Source organism: Heliangelus exortis, chromosome 1, assembly GCF_036169615.1.
Source record: "Heliangelus exortis chromosome 1, bHelExo1.hap1, whole genome shotgun sequence".
Classification (NCBI taxonomy): domain Eukaryota; kingdom Metazoa; phylum Chordata; class Aves; order Apodiformes; family Trochilidae; genus Heliangelus; species Heliangelus exortis.
This window is the reverse complement of record NC_092422.1, coordinates 186525304-186544467: the sequence shown is the minus strand read 5'-3', so window position 1 is coordinate 186544467 and position 19164 is coordinate 186525304. Positions and strand designations below refer to the sequence as shown.

General features: G+C 40.2%; 1 protein-coding gene across 1 annotated transcript in view; it reads right to left on the bottom strand.

The window, feature by feature from the left end:
* GNAI1 (G protein subunit alpha i1) overlaps positions 1–17966 on the bottom strand; it is a 32349-nt gene extending 14383 nt beyond the window's left edge. Inside the window, exons 1-2 of the mRNA XM_071734036.1 lie at positions 17869–17966; positions 17442–17645 (exon numbers count right to left, since the gene is read on the bottom strand). Coding sequence (XP_071590137.1) covers positions 17442–17559 — 118 coding nt within the window. The 5' untranslated portion in view covers positions 17560–17645; positions 17869–17966. The remainder of the gene's footprint in view (positions 1–17441; positions 17646–17868) is intronic.
* Positions 17967–19164: the final 1198 nt, after the last annotated feature.

Here is a 19164-nt window from a genome sequence, read left to right as displayed (position 1 = left end):
TTTTAATACCAAAATGTGTCCGAGTTGAAAGTTTCAAAACTGACACATTTTCAGAACAAATCATCCAGCTCTATGAAGTCTCTACTTCTTTTTACAGAAATGAGCATAGTCTTTACAGACTCTGCTGGTCTTCCTAATGCAAACACATGATCAGTTGTCCAACTTCAAATGGGTCTGAAGCTCAATTCCTCTGCCTTCTAATCAACACCAAACCAAAAGTCTCCTTTGTAAGTTCTTGACACTATATTTAATGGTCTTCAGCATTGTAAATTAACATCTTCAAACTCTTCCACGTTCTAGTCCTAGTGTACACCTTTCGGCCCTTGCAAGAATAAACCAACAGAGTATGACTACTTTTTGTTGGAAATGATTCCATGAGCTTTGCCAGACATGCTGATACCACTCTCCACACTCAACAACAGCAAAAAACCGAGACCTACCACAAACACCAAAAAAACCCACAAAACACTCCAAACAATTCATTCCAACCCCCCCCCAAAACAAAATAATGCTATGTTAAAACAGAAATCTTACAAAACAATTAGCATGTCAGCAGATGAGAAAATACAAAAATGTAATTATTGCTGTCTCAACAACCACAGCTTTATCTCCACTTTTTTAGCATGCTTCTTTCTCTGAAAAAATTACAGAACTGGGAGTTGTGATCTAATCCTTCAACCACTATGCTCCCAGTTTATCTGTGACATGCTGAATTCTCACCCTTATACTTTTTCTCAATATAGTTTCACAGAAATAAGTACAATTTTCACACAGTCTGCAGGTGTTTCTAATGCAAACAGATCAGCACTTGTCCAATTCTAATATAACCAAAGAACACTCTTATTTACAGGACACTGTGTTCGCAGCAGCAAGCCACTGATAAAAGCTGTATTTATTCATCTTCAAATGAAAAAAAAAACAAGAAGAGGAATCTGAGGCATTATGAGCCAGTCAGCTTCACCCCATTCTTCAGAGCAAATATCACTGGAAGTTACTCCCAGACACATAAATTAAGAAAAAAGAGGACTGGCAATTGCCAGCATGGATTTACAAAGCACAAACTGTGCCTAACTTGGTAACTTTTTGCGAGGAAACAGCTGGTTTTGGGGATGAAGGAGACAGATATCATTTATTTTGACTTTAGTAAGGCTTCTGATGCCACCTCCCATAGCATCCTTCTACCAAACTGGGTAAATATCAACTTCAAGGTGTCTGAAAACCTGCCTAGAAAGCCAGATTTAAAGGCTTGCAGTCAACACTTTATAACCTAAGCCAGTTAGAATCATAGAATTGGCTGGGTTGGAAGGGACCTCAGAGATCATCAAGTCCAACCCTTGATCCACTATCGCTGCAGTTACCAGACCATGGCACTGAGTGCCACATCCAGTCTCTTTTTAAATATCTCCAGGGACGGAGAACCCACTACTTCCCTGGGGCAGCCCATTCCAATGTCTGATCACCCTCTCCGTAAAGAAATTCTTTCTAATGTTCAACCTAAACCTCCCCCAGCACAACTTAAGACCCTGCCCTCTTGTCTTGCTGAGGGTTGCCTGGGAAAAGAGACCAACTCCCACCTGGCTACAACCTCCTTTCAGGGAGTTGTAGAGAGTGATGAGGTCTCCTCTGAGCCTCCTCTTCTCCAGGCTGAACAGCCTCAGCTCCCTCAGCCTCTCCTCATAGGATCTGTGTTCAAGTCCCTTCACCAGCCTGGTTGCCCTCCTTTGGACCTGCTCCAGGACCTCGATATCCTTCCTAAACTGAGGGGCCCAGAACTGGACACAGTACTCGAGGTGTGGCCTCACCAGCGCTGAGTACAGGGGCAGAATCACTTCCTTGGACCTGCTGGCCACACTGTTCCTGATACAGGCCAGGATGCCATTGGCCTTCTTGGCTACCTGGGCACACTGCTGGCTCATGTTCAGCTTCCTGTCAATCCAAACTCCAAGGTCCCTCTCTGTCTGGCGAAGCAGCAATACTCAGGAGATGATGCTTGTCTGATAGTGTTTAACATCTTTGCTAATGACCTGATACCAGGATAGAATGCACCCACATCAAGTGTGCAGGTGACATCAGCCTAGGAAGCCAGGAATTGGTGACAGTGTTGGATACAGGTGCTATTCAGAGTCCTCAACAAACTAGAGGACTGAGATGAAAGGCACCTCATGACAGTGAGCAGAGATAAATGTGAAGTCCTGCAAATGGCACAGAATAACCCATGCAATGATGCAGACTTGGTACTAAACCTTCCAGAAAACAACTGTGGGAATCAACAAGCTGAAGAGTCAGTAGCTGGTCTTTGTGACAGTGAAGGTCAGCCACAATACTAAGCTGATGCACTGGGTCTGGCTGGAACAGAGTTAACTTTCCTCACAGCAGCCCATATGGTGCTGTGCTTTGGATCTGTGGCTAAACCAGTGTTGATCACACAGTAGTGTTTTTACTGCTACTGAAAAATGCATCCACAGCATCAAGGGTTTTTCTCTTTTCCACCCTTTTGCCACCCCCTAGCAAGTACGTCATGGGTGGAAAATAGGCTGGGAAAAGACAGTCAGGACAGAAGCCAACTGACAGAAGTTGAATAAAGGGATAGATATTCCATACCATGTGATACCTCAGCAGTAAAAGCTTGGGGAAAAAAAGGAGAAAAGGTAGACATTATGGTATCTGTCTAGCTTTTGTCATAACCTTTGGAAGGGTCATTATGGTGAATGGTCTGGAGCACAAGTCTTACGAGGAACAGCTGAGGGAGCTGCACTGATTAGTTTGGAGAAAAGGAAGCCAAGGAGACATCTCATTGGTCCCTACAACTGCCTGAAAGGAGGTTGCAGCAAGGTGGGCACCAGTCTCTTCTCCCAAGTAAAGAGCAATAGAAAAGGAATTGGCTTCAAGTTGTGCCAGGAGAAGTTTATATTGGATATTAGGAAAAATTTCTTCACTGAAAGGATTGTCAAGTATTGGAACAGGCTGCCCAGGCTGAGTCATTAACCCTGGAATTTTTTACAAGTTGTGTAGAAGATGTGCTTAGGGACATAGTTTAGTGGTGGACTTAACAGCATTACATTAATGGATGGACTCTAGGATCTTAAAAGGCTCTTCCAACTTAAATGGTTATACGATCCTTCCTACACAACCAGAGCCCCCACTTTCTCTGAGTGACCAAACATCTGCCTCCCAGTGGGATGCAGGGAATTAATTCCTCATTTTGCTTTGCTTGTGTATACAAGCTTTTGCTTTCCATATTAAAATGTCATTATCTCAATCTTTTCATCTTCTACTTTCTCCTTGTCCCAAGGGAGAGTGATCAAGTAGCTGTGTGGTTGTTCAGGTTGCCTCCGGCCAACAGCTACCACTGCTGCACTGGCAAAACTGCAGTCAATGAGTCAAAATGAAGCTGTTATTCCCCAGCAGTCAGCACTAAATGCTGTACCCGAGTACCACGTATTGCTCTGAACTCAGCATCTAGTAAACGAGATACTGATGAACTAGATGACACACAGCAGAAGATCACTTAGTTGATTAGGAGACTGGTGTACATGGCATACAAGAAACTGGACCAGGGAGGGGAGAGAAGGTGTGTGTGTGTCTATTTGCTGTCCTCTCCATAAAACCCATTTAAGGCAGCTGAAAACAGAAGCAAGCTTCTCAGAGGTGCACAACATAAAGATGTGAGGCAATCAAGAAGCAGCACACACAGTTTCAGAGACATAAGGGGAGGGGTACTGAACCTTTCCCAGTGGAAAAGCTTAAGCTAACAGAACCAATTGCACAGAGTGCAAATAAAAACTCAGCCTTGGAGATCCTTAAGATTCAATTGGGCATGGCTGTAGCCAGCATTGTCTATTTTGATGTTAGCCTGGCTTTGAGCCAAGGGTTCAGCTCGATGACCTCAAGAGGTTTCTTCCAATTTCAAATATTACTTGATGTCACTGTAACTGAATATTTCTGTACTTTGACTACTGCATACTGATACCTTTTGAGATATTCCTCCCATTAAACGAAGTCTGTAGCTCCATGACATATTGAAACCAACTTAAGACTGACTGCCAAATGCTGTCCCACCTCCTCCCCAGCACTGCCACTGATGAGGCTACACTTCCCTTCTGCCAACACACAATAGAATGAGTGTTAGCACCAACAGGAGCAAGTGTTCTTCAGAATTAAGTAGCTAAGGAATGTGTAGGCCTGTCAACATCAATCTATGACTGCTTAATACCATCTTTTGCTAATGTCCAAGTAAAAGACACTTTTTTTTTTTTAATAAATTTTTTGAAAGACTAGCAACAATTCTCAGACACTATATTGCACCACAAACACTCACAATGCATATGAAAAAAAATTAGGTCATTTATTACAGAATACCTAATATCTAGTTACTAGAAGATGCATTCCCCTATTTTATTTAATGGAAAGTAGACAGTAGTGTTTGCTTTGTGTTTATTTTTTTCTAACTGCATGATAAAATGCCTGCAGCTTGCCTAATAAACTTCGCAAAGTATGTAGGAATATTACACTTTTCTGTCCCACACCAAAAGGAGATCCATTGGTTTTGCACTACCAAATGCAGGTAGTTTCTGATGGATGCATTTGTAAAATGTCCTCCTTTACATCTCAGTGTGAATAGGTTGTCTGTACAGCAAAATGAGAACTAACTGTTTTAGAAAGTTTTAGATAGGAGCAAACATTATTATTTCATGTGACAGTTGCATATAAAATGTCAGAGCTAGCTAAAGTATCACAACCAAATCCCACTCTAATTTAAACAGACTTAATTGTATATTCCCCAATCATCTAGTAAAGGATGCTATTTATTGCCTACTACTTAAGGGTAGGACTTGATTTCAGCTTCACTTCTGCTAATAATTTGAACAGACAGTCTTACTGGCTCAATTACTATTTTAGTTTAACATAAAAAAAAATCAACAAAAAGACCTGACAGTTTGGGTCAGATTAGAAAAACAGCAATGTATCACTTCTGAATGTAAAAGAACACTGAGTATTTTTTGTTTGCTTGGTTTTAAATGAAAGTCTAAGATACCTGTTAGGTCACCAATAAAAGAAAATTTTAACTCGTAAGTTTTTTCATTTCTCTTGCACACTATGTCCTTTGTGCCTTCCTCACGCACACAAAAAAATACAGATGACAATACATATCCCATGAAAATCCAACTTAAAGCACAGAATTTTTAAACTTTTATTCATGTAGTTCAGTGGGAATACAACTTCAATTAAGTTACTACACCTGCAAGCCATGAAGCAGGTAGATCCTCATGCTTCATTACACAGACTTCCAGTGTGAAGGCACTGCATGCCCAACTTAATCAGCACAATCTGACAGGAAACAGCATAGCCATGTTTTCCTCTACAGATTCTCCTGTAATATTAGGGGTCTCCTGTCTCAAAGTTTAGCTATCACACATCAATACTTACACAGTTAGTATTTGTCCCATGCAAAGTTTTCCCTAATTCCAGCATGAGTTATGAAAGCAGTCAGTGATTTTGTACCTACCACATAAACCCAAGCCTATGACTAACCCTGTGGCACAGCACCATCCATGGCACAGTTAATTTGAAGCTCAGATAAGTGTGACTAAATTTGTATTATAACTTCTCTTTCAAAGCCAACTTTCAACTTTGGCAATATGAGAGAAATATCAAAGTGTCTTCATGTTCTAAGTATCTTTAAAAGACAACCAAAAAAACCAACCAAAAAACCACTTAACAGATCAGTCACCGAAGCAACTGAGCAGGGCTAGCAAAGCTCAAATACATTCAATAAACAGCTAAAGCAGTATTCAGTTCTCCAAGATGCTATTTGTCCAGTCACATAAAAACTTACTAAAAAATACTAAAAAGATAGACTCAATTGAACTCTGTGATCTTAAGAGACTTTTCCAACCTAAATCATTCTATTATTCCTATGACTCACTATGATGAAACTGTAGTACACAATTTTAGACAGGTTCAATAATCTTTTGCTTTCCAAACAAAGCAGGTCAGTGTTTGGAAGGAACTAAGTATTCTAGAATGTCATTTAAAAACTACAGGTCAGCAAAAATGTTGCTTTAAACTACTCGGTGTCTCATGATGTATTATCCCACACACAGCCTACATAGCGAGCATTCCAGAACTACGAATTTCTGGAACTAATGTTTTATGCACCCAATCACAGAAGCTATTTGTAAGTGCTGTCATCTTAATAGTAACATTTCTAACTTGTCGACTATATTTGCTAATTGTGTACTGAATAAATTAAATTTATATATAAAAAAAAAAAAGGGTTACGATAAAACCTGAAGAGTACAACTTGCTTTAAATCAGCAAGTCAGCTAAAGGAACAGAACCCACAATCGAGTAGGTCTTGGATGTTCCCAGAAGATAATTCAAATATGGACAAGAGTAATCAATATAATAATTTCAGTGTATGCTTTTCAGCTTTTGAGACTTGCATCAGATTCATTTAAACATAGACCCAGTCAAAATTGAAAAGAGAACACACCGACTTGTAAATTGTTGGATTCATCTACTGTGAAGTCCTCTCCCCACAACCCCTATCCAGTGTTCTGTCAGATGTTAGTCTTGTACAGTAGGAGGCATAAGATCAATGATGCCCTGTTCCTCATCTGCAACTGGTCACAGCACAAGCTAAAAGCCCAGTGATTTCTACTGTTTCTATATAAGGCGAGTAATTTCTTACAAAAGCACACAGCATACAGACAACTTGGAAGTATAATCTCATAAATTTATCACCTTATGACACATTATCAAACATGATACTTAAATTAGAATTCAAGCTGCTAATCTTTGTTACTATATTAAAAATACATCAATGCTAGTACAAGAAATCAACAGGGGAAACTTACTGCCACACATCTACTAGACAGACTGGCCACTAAATGAAACATTCTATTGGATATTCTATTAGAAACATTTTATTAGAAATGGTGTGTCCAGAAGAAGTACGGACATGATTGTCCCCCCCATACTCAGCACTGGTAAGGACACAGCTTGAGCATTGTGTCCAGTTTTGGGCACATCAATATGAGAGAGATATAGAAGTGCTGGAGTGCAGAGGAGAACAACAAAGCTGGCAAGGGGCATGGAGAATAAATATTACAAAGAATGATTGAGGGGCTTGGGACTGTTTAGTTTGAGGAAGAGGAGGATGAGGGGCAGACTTCATCACTCTCTATAACTACCTGAAAGGACATTGCAGAGAGGGTTGGTGCTGGTCTCTTCTCACAGCAACTGAACAAACAAGAGGGAAAGGATTCAAGCTGCAACAGGGTAGGTTGACCGGGCATCAGGAAAAACAAGGTAGGCAGACTGGGCATCAGGAAAAATTTTTTCACAGAAACAGTGGTCAGACAATGAAATAGGCTGCCCAGGGAGGTGGCAGATTCTAAAATTATGACACTGACTCAGATAAAAGATTTGAGATAGTTCTCAAGGTTTCAGTAGCTGCATGCTGGCTTAGTTCTACAGAAAAAGCATAATTTAAACTTTCAAGCCACTGCCACTTTTGTAATTAATTTTTGTTTTGTTAGGGAATTTAAAACTAGTTAATTCTTTCTTAGGTCTTCAGTATTGCACCTCAGTAAACATTTGAAATCGGTACTAGAGAGCAAAATAGACAGTATATTTTATACACAACATCATTTAAGAAAACCATTAATATAAAACATTTCCAAAACCATTAATAGAAAACACTGCCTCAAGAAGCAATCGCCTATTAACTCAGGTTAAAATTCTGTGTGTTTATTCAGGTCTAGACAATAAACTGCTTTAAGTTTCTTCAACACTTAGATATTACTATAGTAAACTTATAAGCAAGTGATAAAGGCTGTGTTAATTAGATGAGTATGAAACAATGAAGAAAGTGTATTTTTCTATCAATATAACCTTTAAAAAAAATAAAGCTTATGGTGAAACAAGCTGAACACACACTCCATTTTGAAAACCTTACCTTCTACTCACTTTATCTTTAGAAGTATGAATTAAGTTTCCAGCTATTTCAAATTTTCAGTCGGTCTTCAGTATCTTTTAATGACAAAAGTTTAATGAAATCTTTTTTTTCGCTTATAATTTGATGCATGTGATAAGCAAAAACCTTAGCAGAATTTTTGTTAATATGCAATTTTATGTACAACACACTCGAATAAATGCAGCTTTGAATACAAATAATATCTAGCTTTTCAAAGCTGTTCATATATTTATGTTCCTCAGGTGTTTTAAATCACTGGCTGTACAGCTACTGCTATATAGTAGTAATCCTGTTATCATTATCTGCATCACTTATACTACAGCCATATTGTGGACTCCTTGCTTTGCCATAACACAGATCAACAACACAGTCCCAAACCTTCTATTCAGTAACTCCGAAACATTGAAAAGAAAATATGGCACACTGGAATTTAATCTACTTTAAAAAGACATATCTATTGAGACCGTTCCAGAGATGTCTTAAGATCATTGTCTTAGAGAGGGACAGTGTCATTGTACCTCAAAATCTAAAGCATTTTCTTCAATGAGGATAGAGGTGTAGCTTCCTTTGTGGGGTACACCACATCCAGCACAACTGTAACAAGCTGAGACTCAAATGTTTCAAAATACACCTCTTACTTGTGCCAGAATTTAAGTAAGTGAATGGATGCACATTCAGAGGAAAACCACACAGCTATCATGCTTGTTGCTTGACAATTACATGCAGCATCATCAGCAGTGAAACCATTCATGGCTCCAGGTTTAACATGTTAATGCTGACCACTTAATAGGATTAAAGGCCAGCCTCCACACTACTATCCTCCAAAAGATTCCATAATCTCAGAATGCGAAGTCCAGAAACTTGTTATTGTTTCTAATGGAACTTCACCAATAGCAAACAACTAATCCTTCAAAATTAAAATAAGATCTAAATTTGTAACTTAAAAACGTTTGAAGTAAGTGTGGTTATCTTCTTCCACATATAGTAGCATACTCAGAAACAATCACGACACAATCTGAAATTATGGTATGAAAGAACACTATTAAAGACCTTCTAGACCCTGAGCTTGAGTGGATATTGCATGGCCATACTACACAAGATAAATGCTGATGCTCCAAAAGAAACACCTTTGCTCTTATGATGTTTACCAAAATAGTTACTGCCACTGTCTGTCAACAGAGTAGAGTAGGCCTCATCCAGATAATCCAAATACATGCATAGTAAACCTCTAGAAAGCCAGAGCACACCAACATTATTCTTGCCAGTGTGGTGTGGTTGGCATTCATGGCATTTTACTGTTCACTGAGCTACAAATAAGGTTTGCAAAGATGGTAGGTTCAGTGACTGAGTTACCACAGAAAACTTCTACTACTAAACAGACTACCATAAATCACAATCGAAGATACTTTACAAAAAATTTACCACTGCAACACAGGCATACCTAATGCAGGTTATTCTGGTAGAGAGAGAGACAATAAAAAAAGTTAAAATGCACAGAGTATCAGGCTTCACTTGCAATTAATTATTAATTATTATCTACAATCAACATTATTAATGTATTATCTACAACTGTGACCAACCTGACTGTCTCTGCTACCTCATACGTAACTGTGCAAAGAGCTGGGAAAATCAGAAAGCAAAGTGCATGCATTCTTATCAAGAGAGGATTTTTACTGATTTTATTCAAAGCTCTACTTGTCATGTAACACCAAGACATGATCTGCAAGTGAGATAAATGGATACTGTCAAAGTTTACACCAGGGCAAACATATTTACATTGAAAGTTAGCCCATTATTGTAAAAGTAGTGAAAAAACTTTAGTTAATACAAATTCTCAGTCTAACTTAACAGCATTTATCATCCTGTAGCTCAAGGACAAAGAGCCACAAAAATAAGAACAATAAGCATGTAGTGCCCTAATTCACTTCAAAATGACCCCCATCTCCACCAACTGAACTTCCAAAGTGACAGATTGCAATGTTAAAAGGTATAGCTATCTACACTGATCTTAATCAAATGCAAACATTTTCACAACTTATTTATATTTGAACAAGGAAAGAAAATTCATGTCATATAATGTAAACCTTATTATTTTGTTATATACACTTTTCACACAAAGCTACCTACAAGCAAAATATTATTTGTGGCTTTTTTTTTTTTTTTATCTGGATTTTTTTTCTTGTTTAAACAGACTTTTTATTTAACTGGTCTGAAATTAAACAAAGTTTTTCAAGTATATAAAGATTCCAAGCCATTCAAAAAGGCAGTTGCATACAAGCCCAGAAGGGAGAAATAAGATAGATACCTACATGAATAGCAGCTTGTTAGGCCTTAAACAAATGTTTTGTCAAAGCTCGATCTAAACTAATCCCCAAAGGCCCTCTGTTCCTCCTGGAACAGAAAACATAAATTAAATAGTCTCTAATCTAGGGATTAAATGACATCCTTTGCTAGCAAACATTGAGGCACTAAAGCATATTAGAAGGAATCCCTGTCAATGTCTTTAAGAGCTTTAGGAAGCATATAATGGTTTTGCTAAGACTTTACTGGATTTATTAAGGATCAGTAACTGAATCTCCATATGGATGAGAAATCCACTTTCAAACTACTTCAAGAAATATTTAATGCATCAAGAATACAGACAATACTTAAGAAGTCTTAGCAACTTATGTTCACTCCACCATTGTGGACTAGTATATCACTGACAGATTCTGAATAACAAGCATTCAAAGTAAGATTTACTCCCAGTTTTCTTACAGCAAGACATTTATCTCCAGTCATAGAAAGTTTCAGAATTGCCTTCCAGTACTACATTCACTCTGCATTCTATTTATAATATCAGTATAACTTTATTATCTCCATTTTCTTCTCTACTCTTAGAACACTGAACTGGCAGTTACAAGTCTTGTCCACTTTCATCTTGTATTCATCACAAAGTACTAAGTAGGAGAGTACTTACTAATCAAGCCTATGACCTGTAGGCTAGAATAACATACAGAAACATAGTTCTATGACACCCTGGACTTGCAAAAAAGACAAATTCCTACCTGCATTTTCTTATCATGTGCTATAATCAGTGCCCTCCTTGAGAAAGACTGGCACTATTTCCTATTCCAGCAATGAGGTTTCAATATAAATGGGTCTGAATAGAGTTTAACGTGTCTACCAACTGAACCTTAGAGGTGAACACAATTTCACATTATTTCTAAATCCTATTCTATACTTAACAGTGACACAGAAATGCAGAAACTTAAAGAATCCTATTCTGCACCCATTTTCCCCTTTACTGGCCTCTACGAATTTCTGTTACTCCATTCACATAATCATGTATCTCCGTTCCTCATCATGCTTTTCTTCAGGTCCTCACCAGACCATTATTAAATACCAGTTAAACTGACCACTCCAGCAGCAAGCTAAGTCTAAATGGGACCATGAATGTGATTATTAAAACAACATAATGAATTAATCATTTAAAAGTGCCACAGAAAAGACAATCATTCAGCTAGATGCTGCAAGAGTACTCTTCTTTTAAGCAACACAGAGCTTCTAGAATGGTTATCAGCTTATCAGAGAACATGCAGGGATTATTTTCAGTAGTACAGTCCAGATTTAGAAAGCAGGCAAGAATCTCTTAAGCTTTACTAGCAACTGTTAAAAAAAAGTTTCAGAATGTCCTTAAAATTCATAATGATAACAACTTGTATTAGGAGCTAAACAGCAACAACTTAATCCTTGTAAAAAATTAACATATAGTTGTATGCATGAAATTAATTTAGCAACTTTGCAAATGGAAGATGGGATACAGGTAGTCATGTGATTCCAACAGTAATTTCATTTCAATAAACAGGTCATATTAAATTCTAGAAGATACTAAAAATTATAAGCCTGCTTCACAATTTCAACATGAATTTTCATTACAGTACATTGATTTCTTCTTTAAAAGCAACCTGTTTAGAACAATTGTAAAGACTTCCTGTCCATTCTGGTTGCCTAGATACTGCTATATTTCACTAAAGATCTAATCAGGTACTTTTGCTAAGCCTATTACTTCAAATCCAATACTACATTTCTAAAACACATATATGAAAGAGTAATGCAGTACTTTATTCCATGAATTGAAGAACTGAGTATTTGAATGGTGTTGATTCCTGTAACTAAGTAGCTTTACAAAAAGTATTTTCTAATTTCAGTATCAATTTATATAGGTATATATAATATTGCAGTTCACATGCAAGTTGACATAGGTACATAGCACCCATGTAAACACAAAGATATATGTCAATATTGCTACTTGATTTATTAAGTTGATACCTAAACAGATAACAAAACGTGCTATTCAGAGCTTTAATCTACAAAACCAGGAAAGGAAGCAATTTATTTGCCTATCATATATTTAACTAAGAGGCAACCTCAGAAGATCATTATTATTTCATTAATTCAGATTCTCCTATACTCATCTTAAAAAAACCAAAACTTTTAATAGCAAATAATCAAGTCACTTCAGATCTTTATTTCAGAGTTTCCATGGGAGAAAAACTTCATACTGAACATCTTAAATATCTCTTTTCTACTTCCAGTTTTCAACGTTGACATTTGCTAGACAGCATATTACAGGAAATGCTGCTCATATCCACCAAGTTCAGCAGCAAGACTTCAGAATTTCAAGTCCTGTGTGGCTAGACTCACACTTTGGTTTCAAAATATTTATCCAGACTTTAGGATGTGCCAACTACTCACAATCCTTCCTTCTCAGACAACCAAAACAAACTCCAGGTAAAATGCAGCAGTATTCAAACAATCCACTTTGGTGACAGGATTATGTAAATCAGCACAGCCTAACTCGATAGCACAAAGCTCAAATTCAAGTTGTGCCAACACAACCATACAAGGAGCTATACTGTAAAATTTAGTTCTAAGGTGAGCCAAAAATAATTTCACGAAGAAGGTTATCTTAAAATCACAATCCTTTCAGTAATATTATCTATGGGACTGAAGTCCTCTTTTATATCAGTACAACTAAGATAAAATAGCCTGTGTTGCCAGGAAAAGTAGGAATAAAGTAATTAACACAGTGTATTAAAGAACTTAGTAATCTTGAGGAACCACTGATGCTGGGAGCAAAGATCTTACCAAAAAGTACACTACCAGAGTTTGAGCCTCTAACCTTGGAGGCGGAGGACCATCATTCCATTCATCATCTTGAAAGACAACATGGAGGAATGTAAATTTTTTTTAAGCTTAAAATGTTCTCTAACCTGTAAAATATTTTTTAAAAGTCTTGATGCCTGATGCTCGACATAAATTCATTTTTCAATATCCAGGACTGCACTTCTTAATCAAGAGACAAAAACCCAAAGATGTCATTACTGGGCATGACTTAAAACAAAGCTTACAGTCTCTCTTTAGCCTTTTCTAAAACAACATGGACTGAAGTAACATTTTCCTAAGAATGTTAAAGAATTACAATAGTTATAAAATAATAAATGGTCATTATAAACTTCCAAAATGAAGATTTAAAATAGTAATGCAACAGATGACCTGAAATTCCTAAAGATGGTCTGACTGTAGTGAAGTTTACACAAACAATACAGACCTTTATTATGATGCTGTCAATTACTACACCAACATTCAAAGAGAAAGAGGGAAGCATAAAAGGACCCAAACTGCAATTATAAAAACACAACCATAACTTAAAGGCTGTTTTCTATAGATCCATGAGCCTCTGTTCACAAAAGCAAAGGGGATTATTACACTGTAGGAAGCTAGTAATTTTGACTTGAAATTACTGTTATATTTAATACAAAGGCTTGAGGATTTAATTGACTTCACTACAAGCCCAATATAAAAGTACACAGCAATAACATTCTAATTGCTAGAGTTCAGATGTACCAAGAGAGCTCCTAGTTGAGAATTCCTGCTAGACCATAAGCAGACAGGTAGTTGGGAGCTGGAAGGTGGCAGGGGCCTGTGACATACAAGACCAACAAAACAAAACAGAAAAACCCACAGAAACAAATAAACCAAACCTAAACATCAAATAATGCTTTTAGGCATGACAAAATAGCTTTTAAACAAAGAGATGAACTTTGTAAGTATCTATACAAAGCTGTCTCCAAACGTGAGACAGGAAAATGTCTTAATCAGAAATGTTTTAGACCAGGCTGGCACTTAGAAAGATGAGGTCCCAATCTCTGAAACGTGCACTTTGTAAGAATACGGCTTTTTTGAGAGTTCCCCAAAGTTCAGACTTCTGAAGTCTTTTTTTATCTGACAGTGTGAAGAAAGATAATACACTGGAAGAAAATAATGGTGCGAACAGCATATATGTGGTTTTGTAGTCAAATGTGCGCTCAGGTTTGGAGGAAGGCAGGTACTGCCAAGGACTGTGAGGATCATGCTGTTGAAAAGATGAGTGTGCAGTGGGAGTCAGCTGACTGAGCAGATAAAGATGCAGGTCTATAACAAAAGAAAGGCAGTCAGAAAAAAAGATGCACGAGATGTGAACATTTAGAACAAGTGATTAGAACTGTCCTACTTAATGTCTTAAGGAACAGGAAGAACTGCAATAAAAAGATTACGAGCAGTACCTTGTCTTAAGTTAAAAAAAACAGAATCTTTAAGAACGTGACACGCCTGTGCTTCAGTACAAATGAGAAGTTTCTATTCAGGAACAGAAAAGTAGTTCTGTTGGTCACGAGCCCAAAGATACCCATTAAACTTAAATCTGAAAATGCACTTATCCAGAAAGAGCACACATAATTACAGTTGTCAAACATATGGTATATTACCTCCTAGAATCTCAGATCCACTCCTTAAAAATGCTTAAGTCATATCTATTGCCTTTTGCATTCAAGATCCTAAGAAACTGAAGACTGAATTTGCTATATTAGGTGAAGAATGTGATAATCCACAAGACAAAGCACTAATCCTATAAAATCATGCTGCCAGTCTGAATGTATTCCTGAAGCCTGATGAGTTAACCTCATGCCAGAAGGCTTTCTACTAAATGAGGTACTGCCTGTTCTCCAGGAGTTGACATAAATTCAGTTTTATGTGCTTTAGCTAATTCAGTAGAAATATACTTGCAAACCCACACCAGATCCAGATCACAGCACACAGATAGGTCACGCAGAACCACCATCTCCCAACACAAGTAGAATTACATTCATTCTGCAAGCATCACTGGAATTTTTGTTGAACACTAGAAGGGAAGACAAGGAACCAAAAAAGACAAAATCAACTTGGGCCTACTGCTTTCTCTAGTTGGAAGCCAGCCAAAATATACATTGCTTTTCAAAAATATAGCTCACATGAAGTATATGAGTTTATCTGCAAGAAACAACAAAAAATACATTAAACCAAAATATTACTTCAAACAACTATGAAACGATAGATACAGGAGTACAACCAAGTAGATGATAAACTATGACATATGGGCTGAACAAGCAACTGGGAAAGTGAGCTGAGGGAAGAAAGTGACTCTAGTGGAAGTAACTTTAAATAATTTTACCATCAGACAAAGCATTCACATAACATTTAAGACATCTGACACAGTTTTGTGTAAAAGTAACACAAACTTTCATCTCAAGACTTGTGAAATATATCTTTGGGTGATTATATAAAGCAGTTTTTTAAACATTTCCGTAATTGTTTATTTAAATAATGGTTCAAACAGTGGTCCTAACAGAAGTCAGCATACTAGTTTTCACACCTCTTTTTAATAAGGGGGGGAGAAATATTAAATCAACTGAGCTACAGCTCTGAACACCGAGAAAACACATGTATCTGAGGATTTATCTTAAGATTTGGTGAGATTCCAGCAGAAATTCCTCAAAACCTTTTCTGTACTAGAAACACAGAATTTGTAAAATTTTAAAATACACACTCAGAACATAAGACTTGATACATAAAAGAATTAACTGAAAAAAGTGAAAAAAATTTATTTTCTAGTTAAAGGCATCTTTATATAGGTGTGGACTTCATCCATATCCACAGAATATGAGTAAAGATTTGAAGACGAATACCAAACTACATGTATTAAAAGTACCATAGAGAACAGCAAAATACTGAAAAATAATTTTAAGTATCTTGCAAGAAGCCATATAAAGCATTACTTTGCCACCTTCTAAAAGAAAGGTATAATCTTCTGGAAAACAAAACAAAAAGACAAGACAAAAATTAAATCTATAAACACATTTTAGGGCATTTGTTTTTTCCATACTGTCTGTTTCATCTCTTCATCTACACATGAAAATGCTTCGGTTTTTTTCTAGATTTCTGGAGCTATTTTAGAATTTACTCACTGAAAGGAAGTTATTTAATTGCATTAGACTACCAATATAGCAAAATCAGCGTCGAGGAGTTAGAAATTGGGCAGCCATTCAAATTAAAGTTTGCCTGAAACTGTAGCTCTGCAGCTCTGCGAGAGGGCAGAACGAGGAAAGCTGCAACTCAACAGCTACTGAACCCCGGATTAGGATCCAGCCTGGTACAACTACACAACATATACTGCGAAGCTCCCTACAACACTAACACAACGCAAATCTTGCAGCATTTAGCTGTCCGCAAGTTGTGCCGCGATTTCTAATAATATCCTCATCTTTTTTCTTGTGTGTTAATTCTTACAAATAATCTTATTCTACTTATTTTTCTGCACAAGCATGTTACAATATACGAAAAAGCTTCAAGTACTCGTGAGGAGAACTCTAGTACAGAACTCATCCGCCTATGTGAGTCACTACATTACACATTTAGAACCTCTATCGAAGTGGTACTTCCCGTTGTAAGATTCCAGCAACATAAGCAACTTCTACGACAATAAAACAATGCAGAAAGTCAGACGGTGCTTTGCCTTGTCTTCCTTGGATGCTTTCTGCGCACTACTTTTACAGCAACAGCTCAGGAGATGTTCGAGTCTACAAGAAAAATTAATAGCGAACATCCTCCCACCTAAAACCTCCTTCCTCTGAGCAGAGGTACATAAAACGCGCGTCACAAGTAGGAGATGTTGTCTGCTTCATGTGTAAGTCAGGGCCCGTTCTAAGCAAGGGCCCCGGGACAAACTACTCCGTTCCGTTCGAGAGAACGGCCCTGCCTCTAACCCCGAAAGTAGCCGAGGCGCTCACCTGGGGCAACTGGCTGCTGTGCCCTCCCCCTTCCCCCCGAAATCCCTGGGGGGCCATGGGCACACACCCCACTACGGCAGAGTTCCCTCCATTCCTCTACGTTCCCTCCGCCGCCCTACCCGAGCGATGCGCATCCCGCCGAGCCCGAGGCGCGGGGGCCTCTCCTCAGCCTCCCTCGGTCGCCTCAGGAGCTGCGAGCTGGCTCGGCGGGCGCCCGCCCCGCCCTCGCCTTACACAGGAGCCCCCACCTCAGTAAGGAAGGCGAGGGGGCACCCTACCTGAGGGCTCTGGGGGAGATTACTTCAGGGGGACCCTTATCTCACGGGAGCCCTTACCTAAGAGGAGCAACTTGACCTCCCTGGCCGCCTTCTCGCCATCCTCCCGCAGGTTCCTGTCGATCATCTTGCTCCTCTCCACCGCCGCCTTGTCCTCGGCGCTCAGCGTGCAGCCCATTTTGGGAAGAGGTCTGTTTTTACTTCACCGGGAGAGGAGATGCAAAGGAGCGGCGGGGTTTCGCGCTCGGGGCCGCCGGCGAAGAGCTGAGGAGGGAGGGGGAGTGAGTGGCTCCCCGGTCTCTTTCCCTTTCCCCCCCCTCCTTCACCTGAAACGCAACGGCGGCGTAGGCACCACACGCCGAGTTCACCGCACACGCAAGCGAGAGGAACAAAACGGGGGGCGGTGGTGAGGAAGCTTGCCCGGAGCCGTCCCCGGGGGTACGCGGAGGGGGTGAAGGCGGAGGAGCTGCTGAGGGAGGCCACGCACCGGGGGCCGCCGCTGGCCAAGGGGCTGCCGCTCCCGCCGCCGCGGCCCGCGCGTTCCCGCCGCACCGCCCCCGCCCCTCCGGAGGCGCTCGGCCGCGCGCACCGCCCACGCGGCGGCGCGGAGGGGGCGGGGGCGAGCGCGTGCACGGCGGGAAGGGTGGCGCGGCTGCGCCTGCGCACCGGATCGGCGAGCCGTTGGCGGGGGATGGAGGTGGCGGGGGGGGGGGAGCGGGAGAGTCACCGAGCATCGGGTTTGGAGGAACCGAAACGTGAAGGAGGGGAAATAATGGGCGGGGGAGAGGAGCGCGGCGCCCTGCGTCTCCCGTGGCGCCGGCGTGACGCCGTGGCACGCTGGGGCTGAGCCCTGGACACCTGTCTGGGGTGGGGGAGACCCTTGAGGGCTCGGATTTAAACGGTTCTGGGCGGGCGGTTCCATCTCCCGGCGGGGCGGGGGTCGCCGGGCCGGGCCGTGCCAAGCCTAGCGGAGGCGGAGGCCGCCTGAGGCGTGACGGGGAGCGGGAAGGGGCGGAGGAGCCCGTTTTCCTTAACTACGGCCCCGCCTGAGCCCCGCCTCGGTCACCATCGGGTACCGGCGTTTCTCCCTGCTTTGTGCTCCCTTCCCGCCGCCCAGATCCGTCACAGGACCTCGGGGTCCGGTCCCAACCGGTGCAGGGTGCGTGCGGGCTGCCGCAGGGGGCCAGGGCCAGCAGCAGAGCTTTCTGCTCTCCATCTCCAGTCTCACCAGTCTGCGGGGTTTTTCCCTCACGAAAAGAAAGCCGAGGGAAACGACCCCACCTCACGGCTCGAAAGCGCTCAGTGACCTTTCTCTTGTGTCTGGCGTACTTCATCAAAGCTCCGGTGTGGGACTATCTGTATACCCATATCCCATCGATGGGCTGCTTTGTTGGTTGCTTGTTTTGTTCTATAATACAAACCCCCTAAGAAAACTGCATGTAGTGTTTCCGACTGTTTTGCCACCGTACACATGTTGAACTGTTTGGATTACAAAAGAAAGATCCTAATACTTTGTAATAGGATCCCAGAAAAATTGGGGTTGTAAGGGTCATCAGGAGATCACCCGGTCTAACCTCCTGCTCAAAGCAGGGTCAGCTGAGCTTCTGCATGACTTTTTATCAACCACCACCCTCAGACTTGCGAGCACAGTTTGCTTGAAAAGTACATTTAATAGAATTTCCTAAGATGAAAATGCCTGCACATGAGATCAAACTTTGTGAATCTCAGGAAAAATATTGGTCAAAACATAAGACATGAGTCAGCATGGCAAAATTGTTAAGGT